This window comes from Coregonus clupeaformis, chromosome 21 (genome assembly GCF_020615455.1).
Source record: "Coregonus clupeaformis isolate EN_2021a chromosome 21, ASM2061545v1, whole genome shotgun sequence".
NCBI lineage: Eukaryota > Metazoa > Chordata > Actinopteri > Salmoniformes > Salmonidae > Coregonus > Coregonus clupeaformis.
In genome coordinates this window covers 12,551,187-12,564,400 of record NC_059212.1, presented here as the reverse complement: position 1 = coordinate 12,564,400, position 13,214 = coordinate 12,551,187, and the positions used below count along the sequence as shown (strand labels likewise).

At 40.3% G+C, this 13,214-nt stretch overlaps 2 protein-coding genes across 3 annotated transcripts in view; one reads left to right on the top strand and one right to left on the bottom strand.

The window, feature by feature from the left end:
* Positions 1-13,214, bottom strand: part of LOC121534932 (ATP-dependent zinc metalloprotease YME1L1) — a 41,488-nt gene that overhangs the window by 14,910 nt on the left and 13,364 nt on the right. For both annotated transcript variants that reach the window (XM_041841557.2, XM_041841556.2), the window contains exons 2-7: positions 7,290-7,421; positions 6,845-7,025; positions 4,793-4,891; positions 1,172-1,278; positions 818-968; positions 374-457 (exon numbers count right to left, since the gene is read on the bottom strand). In XM_041841557.2, coding sequence (XP_041697491.2) covers positions 374-457; positions 818-968; positions 1,172-1,278; positions 4,793-4,891; positions 6,845-7,025; positions 7,290-7,421 — 754 coding nt within the window. The remainder of the gene's footprint in view (positions 1-373; positions 458-817; positions 969-1,171; positions 1,279-4,792; positions 4,892-6,844; positions 7,026-7,289; positions 7,422-13,214) is intronic.
* Positions 9,038-12,641, top strand: LOC121534933 (origin recognition complex subunit 4). Its single transcript, XM_041841558.2, has 2 exons — positions 9,038-9,179; positions 10,359-12,641. Exon 2 carries the CDS (start codon positions 10,417-10,419, stop codon positions 11,314-11,316), a length of 900 nt encoding a protein of 299 aa, XP_041697492.1. The 5' UTR covers positions 9,038-9,179; positions 10,359-10,416; the 3' UTR covers positions 11,317-12,641.

Genomic DNA, 13,214 nt, shown 5'->3' with positions numbered 1-13,214 from the left:
TTCATAAACCATCATGTCACTCTCATGGACTGTCTATGAATTTGACAGTGGTTACATTTACATTACTTTCAAAATACAGAAATCATCCCTGTATGATTCATTTTGCATCATATGATGCAAAATACCTCATATGATGCAAAATGCATCATATGGGGTGATTTCTGTATTTTGAAAGTTACATATCTTGAAAACTTGATTGCTGACAAGGAAAATATTTTGGGACTATGTCAACAATGGACTAATGAAACAAATACCAAAAGTTTTTGAGTGGAGTTTTCCTTTAAAAGGTACACACCAAGCTGCATGCCAGAGTGAGGGTCTTAGAGCTTGATTAGAGAGATGCATATGGACAAAATGAAAAAGGAGCCTTTACCCGATAGGAAGGGGGTCTTGGAGAGGCCATAGAGTCCCACCAACAGCAGGACCAGCAGTATAAACCTCGTCCTCCTCAGAGAGTCTGTAGAGAAGGGGAGAGAATGTGTGTTTCAATCCGCTTTCAAGAAAAATGAAAGTCGGACAACACTCATCTCTTGCTGCAATGAGCATTTAATTACCAATTCAGGCCTTCAGGGCCTGCGGGCTGAAACGTTGGTAATTTAATGCTCACTGCAAGGAGAGTAGACGTTCATTTTCTGAATCCACTAACAGCCAACATCATGGGAGGCAACGTAGACCTAGTTCATATTTAGTAGGCAAGAAACAAGAGACAATGTTGTGAAACGAAGGAGATACTACCTGAGCTTGTCCACTAAGAATGCTGTTTTGGTTTTCCATCTCAAAACGTTTAGCAATGTTGTGTCTGTGTATATACACTTGCCTTGTGTGCGCCGTGTCAGCGCTTGGGATTTCAGGAAGCCCTCTGCAAACCCGGTCTTAAAATACTCTTGCTGCCCATCTGGAATGTTCTTGTTCTTCAGGAGCTTGTCCAGGGTTTCCACCTCCATCCCCTTATCACGCGTCAGGAGGCCCTCCATGCGACAACAGAGTCAGAGATGTTTACAATGCAACCAGGCTGCGAAACTGGGAGGTACCATCATTCTTTGTCTAATGAGGAAATGCTTGTTTTCAGGTTGTAAATCGTTTTAACACATTTTGGTATGGTCTGGCATAATGAACATGACCAAATACTCTATCTAGAGAGTGACAGAGTACAGACAAACCGGGGTCTCACCTTCATAAAGGATGGCGTAAAGCCGTCTGGTTCCATGGGACGCTCAAAGCCTGCCTGCAGTCGCTTGTGTTTCCTTAGAGTTTTAAAGCCTCGGCTTTGGACCCACACTGGAAACAAGGGCACGCATATGTTTAACACATAGAAAATCTAACTACACATTTATAAGATGTTTTGTACATTTTTGATTGATTGAGAGTGATTGTCAAAACAAAATAACAGACAAACACCCTGCCCTCCAACATTTCATTGCATGAACTCTTCCTCTAAAATATTCCAATAGCAAGGGGTAAATTAGGCTCCCATGCAAGTTTCTATCTGTTCTCACAAGCTTGCCACTGTTGACATTGAATTGCATTTACAGGAGTACTAAGCTGGGACTTTTGCTCAGTATTTATTATAGTCACTTAATTGCAATACAATAGAACAGACTATTGAGCTGACAGCCGTTTTCACTGTTTTGCTATGGCTGTGTTCATCAATCTAGCAAGGCAATATTTTGAATAATGTCGTAGTCTTTTTCCCCTGAAAGCTATGACCGTTGGCTTTCACCTGGAATTGTTTATTTATGTCTGAGAAAAAAACACTTTTCAACCCATATGATCTAGTACATAATACAAGTATAATCAATCAAATACAAATATGACAACCTGGTCTCAGAGCGTTTCGTATGGTAGGTATTAATTTGTGGATGTCCATCCTCCATTTCGTATGATATGTTACGAATTACAATTCGTATTACACACTATGTTACGAATTTGCAAAACGTAAAATATGTTATGAATTTGCAAAACGTATGATATCTTACGAATTCTAGCTAGGTGGCTAACATTAGCTAGCTAGGCTAGGGGTTGGGGCGGCAGGTAGCTTAGTGGGTAAGAGCGTTGTGCCAGTAACCGAAAGGTCGCTGGTTCTAATCCCCGAGCCGACTAGGTGAAAAATCTGTCGATGTGCCCCTGAGCAAGGCACTTAACCCTAATTGCTCCTGTAAGTCGCTCTGGATAAGAGCGTCTGCTAAATGACTAAAATGTAAATGTAAATGTTTAAGGTTAAGTTTAGGAGTTAGGTTAAAGGGGTTAGGGTTAGCTAAAAGGTTTAATGTTAGGGGAAGGGTTAGCTAAAAGGGTTAAGGATAGGGTTAGGGTTAGCTAACATGCAAAGTAGTTGCAAAGTAGATAAAAAGTAGTAAGTAGATAAAAAGTTGCTAGTTAGCCTAAATACTAAAGATTCAAACTTTGGGCTGCGTCCACACATCCACCCCACTTTCATTTTTGCCTTAAGTAACCATCTGTCTTATGAAACCATACCAAACATAACATACAGTGGGGGAAAAATGTATTTAGTCAGCCACCAATTGTGCAAGTTCTCCCACTTAAAAAGATGAGAGAGGCCTGTAATTTTCATCATAGGTACACGTCAACTATGACAGACAAATTGAGAAGAAAATATCCAGAAAATCACATTGTAGGATTTTTTATGAATTTATTTGCAAATTATGGTGGAAAATAAGTATTTGGTCACCTACAAACAAGCAAGATTTCTGGCTCTCACAGACCTGTAACTTCTTCTTTAAGAGGCTCCTCTGTCCTCCACTCGTTACCTGTATTAATGGCACCTGTTTGAACTTGTTATCAGTATAAAAGACACGTGTCCACAACCTCAAACAGTCACACTCCAAACTCCACTATGGCCAAGACCAAAGAGCTGTCAAAGGACACCAGAAACAAAATTGTAGACCTGCACCAGGCTGGGAAGACTGAATCTGCAATAGGTAAGCAGCTTGGTTTGAAGAAATCAACTGTGGGAGCAATTATTAGGAAATGGAAGACATACAAGACCACTGATAATCTCCCTCGATCTGGGGCTCCACGCAAGATCTCACCCCGTGGGGTCAAAATGATCACAAGAACGGTGAGCAAAAATCCCAGAACCACACGGGGGGACCTAGTGAATGACCTGCAGAGAGCTGGGACCAAAGTAACTAAGCCTACCATCAGTAACACACTACGCCGCCAGGGACTCAAATCCTGCAGTGCAAGACGTGTCCCCCTGCTTAAGCCAGTACATGTCCAGGCCCGTCTGAAGTTTGCTAGAGTGCATTTGGATGATCCAGAAGAGGATTGGGAGAATGTCATATGGTCAGATGAAACCAAAATATAACTTTTTGGTAAAAACTCAACTCGTCGTGTTTGGAGGACAAAGAATGCTGAGTTGCATCCAAAGAACACCATACCTACTGTGAAGCATGGGGGTGGAAACATCATGCTTTGGGGCTGTTTTTCTGCAAAGGGACCAGGACGACTGATCTGTGTAAAGGAAATAATGAATGGGGCCATGTATCGTGAGATTTTGAGTGAAAACCTCCTTCCATCAGCTAGGGCATTGAAGATGAAACGTGGCTGGGTCTTTCAGCATGACAATGATCCCAAACACACCGCCCGGGCAACGAAGGAGTGGCTTCGTAAGAAGCATTTCAAGGTCCTGGAGTGGCCTAGCCAGTCTCCAGATCTCAACCCCATAGAAAATATTTGGAGGGAGTTGAAAGTCCGTGTTGCCCAGCGACAGCCCCAAAACATCACTGCTCTAGAGGAGATCTGCATGGAGGAATGGGCCAAAATACCAGCAACAGTGTGTGAAAACCTTGTGAAGACTTACAGAAAACGTTTGACCTGTGTCATTGCCAACAAAGGGTATATAACAAAGTATTGAGAAACTTTTGTTATTGACCAAATACTTATTTTCCACCATAATTTGCAAATAAATTCATAAGAAATCCTACAATGTGATTTTCTGGATTTTTTTTCCTCATTTTGTCTGTCATAGTTGACGTGCACCTATGATGAAAATTACAGGCCTCTCTCATCTTTTTAAGTGGGAGAACTTGCACAGTTGGTGGCTGACTAAATACTTTTTTTCCCCACTGTATCATACTAATTTGAGTGTCCCGGATTTACATATTTTTTATTGCTTTAATATATATATTTGGGGGCCAAATAAAATCACTCACGGGCAATTTTATTTGGCACCCAAAGTTTTCTTAGCAAAACATATTGTTGTGATTTCAATTTTGGAATCTGTTCTAAAGTATTCTCACGCATAATAGAGAGATATACAGTATGTGATCATATACAAATGTAAGAAAGGTTTGAAATGATTATGTTTAGTCAAATGTTTTATCTGTTTGGGCTTCTTGCGGTTCATTTGCAGTTTACAAATTATGTGTAATGAACTTTTTGACTTCCACACAAAATTACTTATTTACTTTTCAGTTTAAGGGAGTGTCTAGGTCGCATTCTTTATCGTACAACTATGAATGTTATATATTTAGAACCGCCTGCTGATAAGAATCAGGAGAGTTGACCGGAAGAGCAGCTTTTCTATGAACCGCCCCCTTGACGTGCCGTGACAAAGAGACAAAATGTGATGTAATGACGCAGCTGACCAGTGGATGGAGCCAGAGACCCGTTTATTCAACAGAAGCATAGAATGGCTAGTCTTTTGTGTTCTGACTTACAAAACGTTGGGAAATTAATAAATTAAGTTGTGTAAACATATTATCAATAAGCAAGTAACCGAAATCGGGCACTGTATGCTTAAATAGATTATAGAATGATCTTCTGTTACCTGGCCAGTAGTGGAACTCTGTGAAAACGGTTTGAAGAGGGGAGGGGATCTGTCTGCAGAAAACAGGGGAGTCAGTGCCAATGTTGCCGCCAGAGAACCCTAGAAAGACAATGGACGGAGAGTTGGATGTGCATATTCAACCCAAATGGTCTTCTTCACTTCAGACAATCCTCCTCTTAGGATTTAGTTACATTTATAACCACATATTCATGATTCTCTGTCTTAAAATAAACTTGTTCATATAAACAATACATAATGAATTCCATAAAATACATCAAATCGGTGCTATGCAAAACACGTATTTTTGGTATTTAGTATTTTATTATGTATTAATCTCAATCCATGATAAGGCAGAGGATGTAAATCCATAACCCCTGTTTTTTCTGCAATAGGTTGTGATCAATGATACCAAAGGCTGCATTGAAATCTAACAAAACAGCTCCCACAATCTTCTTATTATCAATTGCTTTCAGCCAATCATCAGTCATTTGTGTCAGTGCTGAGCATGTGGACTGCCCTTCCCTATAAGCATGCTGAAAGTCTGTTAATTAGTTTTCTGTAAAATACCAATGTATTTGGTGAAACACGATTTTTTCCAAAAGTTTGCTAAGCACCGGTAACAGGCTGATTGATCGGCTGTTTGAACCATTAAAAGGGTGCTTTGCTGTTCCTAGGCAGCGGAATTACCTTTGCATCCCTCCAGGCCTGAAGGCACACACTGTCTTCTAGGCTTAAATTGAAGATGTGGCAACCAGGAGTCGCAATGTATTCCGCTACCAACTTCAGCAATTTACCATCCAGATTGTCGGTACCAGGTGGCTTGTTCTTATTTATAGATAGCAACAACTTTTTCACCTCTTCCACACCAACTTTGCCTCATCACAAGAGCATCATATGTATTCTATGCTGCAATCACAAGCAGGCAACGACACACACCCTTTGATATGGGCCCCAACAACACAAAAGGCTATTTAAACTCAGCTAAATCGGGTTACAGTAGATTTACTATTACCGGGTAACTAGGGATGTAGCGATTCACCGATACGCATCGGTCCCCGATTCCAATGTTTAAGATACAAGTCCAACAGTCCGCGGACCCCAAACCGATCCAAATGTAGCATGCATCTGACATAAAATCGATTCAAATTGGAGGTTACTAAAATGTTTTTCTCATATTAGATTATTTCTACATTCCCGTTTGTGGTCCGCCTGTTAGCTTGCACGATTCTTGCTATTCTCCTGCGACCTCTCATCAACAAGCTTTTTCACTCAATTTGCCCATTCTAACGTTCAATCGAACAGTAACTGAATGCCTCTATGCCTGTCTGCCTGCTTTATATAGCAAGCCACAGCCACGTGACTCATTGTCTGTAGGAGCTAACTATTTTCGTGAACAGGGTGGTGTACCTAATAAACTGGCCACTGAGTGTATAGTCATGTCATAGCTAATTTGTCAACGATAAATATTGATACATTACTAGCTCAAACACTTAAATCGCCAAAAATAACAAGTTAATTAGTGGGTGACAGTGATTTCAGAACCAAAGTGGGGGGACAAAAAAACATAGGCTACATTGTCCCCCATAATCTGATTTTGGTAGTGGGGTGGTAGATGCCTAGTCTCTCTTATGGCTCAGCTCAGGTGCCTACATATTACATACACCATAGACATACAGTACATAATTTACACACACACACACACACAGAGGTCCAACTCAAAGGCCCAGCTCATGAGCTCAATCAGCCGCAGATTTGAATTTAGAATGGAAAATGAATGTGTTTATGCAACAAATGTTAGTGCATCGTATCGAAACGCATCGATTCGTTCTCTAAAACGTATCGTTCCTGTATAGTATCGGAGCCCATGCATCTAGATACCTAGCGAATCATCTTGAAAGGGAAAGATGCACATTCCTACGGGTAACATTAAGATCAGCATTTGTCTAAGATTATCTTAGTGCTAAAGATGACCTTTATGTTTTTGGAATAATCACCAACCAGCAGTAGAGTTCCTATAATCGTCATTATAAATAGGCATGTCCTTAGCCTCACCATGCTTGTTGTGAAAGAACGACTGTGAAGACAGGTGGGAGGTCCTCCAGGCCTGTTGGCTGGGGCTGGATGAGGACGGCGCCCCCTGTTGACTCAGACGTGGTAACATACCGCTCACTAGCTCTTCCAGCTGCCGCACGCCCAGATCAGACAGGCCCAGGTCCCTCAGGCTCCACGTGGGCTACACATACACGCACAAACAGAGACGGACACACACACACAGACATTTTAAATGGTTTATTTGAATCCACAAATCATATTCCATATCAAAAGGATTCAAACATTTCAAAGGTTACAGATACATGGACACTTGTGGATACAGAAAGCACCTTCTTCCCCATATAACTAGGCTGCCCATGACCGCTGACACAGAGCAGTATTTGCCAGCTGCTTTGTCTTTGTTCTTGGCAGGCCTGCAATCTGTAGGCCACATATGTGTGTTTACCTCGGTACTATGCAAGTCCTGTTCTGAGGCATGCTGTCTGTGCGGAGGTTTAGCAGTGGCACTGCTGCTGCTTCCTATTGAGCTCTTCAGGGAGTGGAGGGTGTTGATCAGGTGACTCAGGGGGACAGTGACCTGCCAGGAAACACAGAACAGGATGACATCAGTTCAAAGACACTAATTCCTGTTTAGTATAAAACTACAAATTGGGCAAGACCAATTTAAACCTTTGTCCCACACAACACGAACACTGTCATGCACAATGAGGGACTGTTCCCAAAGTACATTTTTGTGTATGGGTGGTCCCGGGGATCGAACCCACTACCTTGGCGTTACAAGCGCCGTGCTCTACCAGCTGAGCTACAATGGCCAGTTTCCTACACTATAGTAAATACTATGAGCAGAACAAATTATGTCAACCACCATGATACCCCACAGAAGAAAAATAAGAACAAAGTAGAATTTTGCAAATGCGGAACCCTTAGTTAAATTAACCTTTGGTTGACCAGAAGCAGTTGCAAATTCAAATACAGCTGCAAAGATTTGATTAATTTACCGGCAGCAGCATTAAGACTTCCGGTTTTGCCTTCAAAATAAAGGTCTGCGGTAAAACGCTATGTGTATGATACGAAATCAATATTTTTTTGCAGCTTTGCATAGTCCTAGTGCATAATGTTCAAATTGTTACAAAATTATAACTACATCACGGAAAATCTAAACTAAAGAGAATTACTGCTTTATAGAAGATAAAGAATATTATAAAAGGTGGAGCACAATAAGAAATGGCTGTTTTTAATATGTCATTGTATGTTATGTATATGACTGGTGCTATGCTTAAAAGTATTTATTGGTTCTTACAGATCCTATCACGGTTTTAATTTAATTTCCAGTTTGCTTGAGATGTATTCCTGGATGATTATATGGCCTAGTCACTAGTGGCTTAAAGCCTCATGCATCTTATCCTTGTTCTGTGAAACCATAACGCTATGTGCTGTGCCCAGCATGTGTCTTACCAGCTTTTGCTAATAAATACAAATATTTCGTCATTCAGTTTGTGAGTTTTTTATACTGTGGTCAAACAGCTTAAAATGGGGTGAAAGGTCACTATACGGTTCAAATATAGCACTGTGTCATAGGACAAATATATTGTCATACCAAAATACTTTATAATTTAAAAGACATATCTTATAATCTTCCATCGGTGGACACTGGAAAAAATACAACATACAATATGTTTATTCAAAAAGTCAAGAGATGCAAGTAAATTTGGTCCAAGAAAGCAAACTTTTTTCATAACAAATATCACAATGAAGTTAATTAATCAAATTGATCATCAACAGTTACACAGAAGTTTCAAATTAGTTTCAAGTTAAGTTTTATTGCCACAGCACAAGTACAGTGGGTGGAGTAAAAGGCCAGCAACACTCTATTATTCAGTGCCCCATGAAATGACACCATATATACATTCTACAGACCCTACTGAGTATTCGCTACAATACTTTTACTGCTGCACCTAGAATTTTTGCTATATAAGCCAATATGTATTTCATACAGTGATTTCCATTGGGGCATTTATTTGACCTTGTTTTAAACCCCACATTTATGCAAATGTCACTTAAATATTAGCACATTAATCATTGTTAATGTTCAGACAAATATTTTTCATATATCATGGATAAATACAGGTTACTGACACTATTCTACTATTACGTGGGGGACCTTTATTTAGAAATTTTTGGAAATTCCGTGACCCGAAAGTAGTTTTTTTTATTGTTGCTGACGAACCGCTGATAAAGATTTGTTAGTTATTATTCTCAGACGGAGTAGCTACAAACAACGACATAGAAACCATCGCTCGACCTTCGTGTGGTGAAAGGAAGGTTTTTTCCCAAGGTAATGCATGAATACCGTGTATTTTTATTAAACCAGACGTCAACTAGCAATAAAGCTAACAATATGTGTCACTAGCTAGTTAGCTAGAATAATTTATTATCCAAGAACCCAGTTTGCGTCATTGCCGTGTATGCTTTTCTTTGTTTAGCCTCAAATTGTCGGCACTATTGTGGCTAGTTAGTAACGTTACGAACTAGCTGGGTAATGTGGGTTAAACTGTGGTTATTAGGCTAACGTCTTGGTAGCTAGCTAATATCAGTACCGCTAGCTAGCTAGCTAGCTAGCTAACTAAAAAGAAGTCTTGTGTTAGAAGAACGGTCTTCTGCCATAATCCTTTTCTCATCATGCTGTTTTGTTGCTTGTGGAAAAAGTGTCAGTGGGGTGGGATTACAAAACGTGGACAAATTTACATTTACGTCATTTAGCAGACGCTCTTATCCAGAGCGACTTACAGTTAGTGCACACATTATTCTTTTTTATTTTCATACTGGCCCCCCGTGGGAATCGAACCCACAACCCTGGCGTTGCAAACGCCATGCTCTACCAACTGAGCTACCTCCCAAATACCAACACTTGTGCCATGCAAAGTCATTTGAAACCATTTAAAAACGGTTATTGTCATTTATAACGAAGATCAAAATGGTTTGTTATATTAGCGTCTCTGCAGTCCTAGCCTATTATATATATATATATATATATATATATATATATATATATATATATATATAAAAAAACTGGTGTCCAGTTTTTTTAAAATATTGATCGACACATTTCTTCTCGTTTGGTGGTTACAATAAGTAGGCTATTCTTTTCGATGACGGTTTTTATTTGTCAATTTGGCCCATGTCTCACCAGGGTAACGTGGTTCTGGGCTGGAAACGTTATAATAAAATTGCCATTACATGCCACTAAATTCAGCATAATTTTAAATGCCTGACTAACCTGCCTTTGATAAAATTGAGTAATTCTGGCCGGCGGTGTTACAGGAATTTCACCGGACACAAAATAGGCCTAAACAAAATAACATATTTAGGGTAACATTTTCCAGCTCACGTTATATCGATTCTAGACCATTTTGTTTCTGTTGATTATCCAACCTGCTGAATTGAGGTTTTCAAAGCAATGGAGGGAGCCATGAAGAATATTTGTTTTAAGTAACCATGTGAATGTCTTTTACAGTGGGCCACTGAAAAGAGGGAGCCAGGTTGAGAGAATAGAACGAAAGGAGGAGATTAAAATGGAGGTGGAAGAAGAGGCAACCAAGTCTGAAGAAGTGCAGGTGGATGCTGCTGGCAGCGAAGAGAAGTCAGATGAAGCTTTGTCTAATGGTAGCCGCACAACCCTTAAGAGGAGCAGGGGTAGGCCGCCCAAGAACCGATCCATCTCTGAATCAGATCGAGCCTTATCCAATGGTAGCTCCACAACACCTAAGAGGGAACAGGGTAGGCCCAAAAGATCAGTCACTAAGAAGGGAGGAGCCTTGTCTAATAGTAGCACCACAACACCTAAAAAGGGTCGGCCAAAAAGATTAGCATCCAAGTTAGGTGCTAGCCCCATAACACCTAAGAGGGGAAAGGCCAAAGGATCAGTGTTCACAAAACCCAAGATGCTGAAAGTTATAGGCAAGCCGTCGCGAGGCCGACCCCGTAAAGTGGTTGGCCCCTCTAAGAAGTGTGGCCGGCCCAGTAAAGTTAAATCAAAAAGGGGTAGGCCAAAGAAGATCCTAACACCCGAGGAGGAAGAGGAGAGAAAGAAACTGGAAAGCCAACCAAGAGTGTTGAAGCCACTCGGAAGGCCGCGCATCTATCCCCGCAATGATCCTCCAGTCATTGAGCCTAGAGGAAGAGGCCGCCCACGCAAGACAAAGGATAAAAGAGGTGCTCACTTGCGGAAAGCCCCCAATCCCAAACCCCCCATCTATGATGGTCCCCCACAGAAAAGGGGCCATCCCCCTAGTGCAGCAAACGAAGATAAGATAGAGGCAGAGCAAGATAAGGCCAACAGTGAACCTCCGGTCAAACGATCCTGCAACTCCAACGAAAAAAGCCAGGAAGGATTCCCTCCAGTGGAAGAATCTGATCAGGAAGATAAAACAAGGAAGGTAATTGAGGATAGTGAAACAGGATTGGTGAACTGAGGAAACCAGGAAGGTGAATGGAGGAAAGTGAAAGAGAATACGGATGAATATACAGAAGACACCAAGCCAGTTTACCCCCAGTGACCGCACTAGCTTTCTCGGGGCCGTAAGCAGGACGTTGTCTAGCAACAGTCCGACCAGCACAAGTACTGTTAGTCTACACCTGTTGTTTACGATGCGTGTGACAAATACATTTGATTTGAACCCAACATCTCAAATTTCTACATTAAAATGTACAGATATTCACTACTTGTGAGGGTTTTGTTCCTTTTAGTTTGCTTATCAACATTACTCCATAGATATTTTTATGCTTTATATTGGCTGTCAGTCCTGATCACTAGGCCTACTTTGACATAACCAGAGGAGTAACATTTCAAACCGGACCGCTTGTGAGATTTTTTTATAGGTTTTAGTCTCCTTGCTCAATTGAGTCTCTCAATTTAGTCAATGTTTTCTATAATTATTTTATCATCTTTAGGTGACATTTTAATGTTGTTTACAAAAATGGTCAATAGTTATCACTTAAGTGGATGGCTTGGTTTCACAGACCCTGGACAAATGTTAGCCTACATAAACGTGTATGCATGTATTGGGCTATATCATGATATCAATAGTCCTGACCATTGAAATTCCAGTATAAATTCAATCTGTACATTCCTTTATGTATGCACCTGCCAATTTAAACTCTGTCACTGACCGACTGCATTATATAGCCTAGAGGATATCTATCGAGATACTGTATCTCTCTCTCCCCCATATTGTACATCAATCCACTGTACATTTTACATTTGTTTATTCATCATTTTTACTATGTTTTTGCTTATAGCTGTATTCATTCACTATAGTTTGCTCCTCAATTCATGCACCTTGGTTGAAGAGCTAGATAGTGTTCCCTTCCTATTGCAATAATACTGTACCAAAAGTGACATTTGGGTAAACATAGTATAGTGCAATCTTCCATGTTCTGAATGAGGCTAATTCCTGTCACTGAGTTTCAAGTAGGCCTAATTTTAGTAGAGCAATGCATTTGTTTTTAATTTGGTATTTTCTCATACTGTTTTATGTCGCTTGGGCCAACCTTTCATAGATGCTTGGTTTTTCAAATCCTAAATGACCCATGTCCGCAGTTCTGGTAGGTCCATGATTGTCTAGGTTGAGGGGAATTTCTGATTAATCCAGAACCACGTCTGTGAAACCACTGACGGTAACATGAATTTGAGTTGTGTTTTCAGAGTGCGTAAATAATGTGTACATTTACTGCAATAAATGTCAAACTTTGTATTACATGTGGTTTTTAAATCTCAATAAAAAGCTTAATGTCCTTATTTTATTGAATTACATGTTTGAAATTCTGAATGTGGTCAGTTAGCTTGTGTATAGACAGGAGTAGGCTAATTAGACAATCTACTTTTTGCAATTTACTTAGGGCAAGCTTAGCTTCCCCTAGCTTTATGGACGCAGCGCCTATGTCAATCTCCTTATCCCCCATAGTAGAAGAGTTCACCTATTCTATTGGTCAGCTTGTCGAGAAAGAAATAGCCCAAACAGACTGGGACAGTTGTGAGATGATAGATCCCAAATTCATACCAGTAGGCCTAGGCTACATCATATATATATATTTTTTAAAGCAATGAATCTGACGCAAGAACGTTTAAGCTTAAAATGTTGATAAACTATTATTTCTTAACATTTAGCGCAGCAATGCGCACAAGGGAGTATGCTACGTGCAAATGTGCATTTGGCTACAGGACAATGAAAGAAAGTTGAAAACCAATAGAACATGAGAGAAATATGCTACTGGTTTCAATGGGATATGGGAATCTTTATAAAATAATTGCCTCCACGGATATGGTCAGATTTTGCCTAGGCTACTTTGAAGCAAAGTACAAACATGCCTC

Coding starts and splice junctions, on each gene's coding strand:
- LOC121534933 (XM_041841558.2), top strand. CDS start 10,417: ATGGAGGTGGAAGAAGAGGCAACCAAGTCTGAAGAAGTGCAGGTGGAT.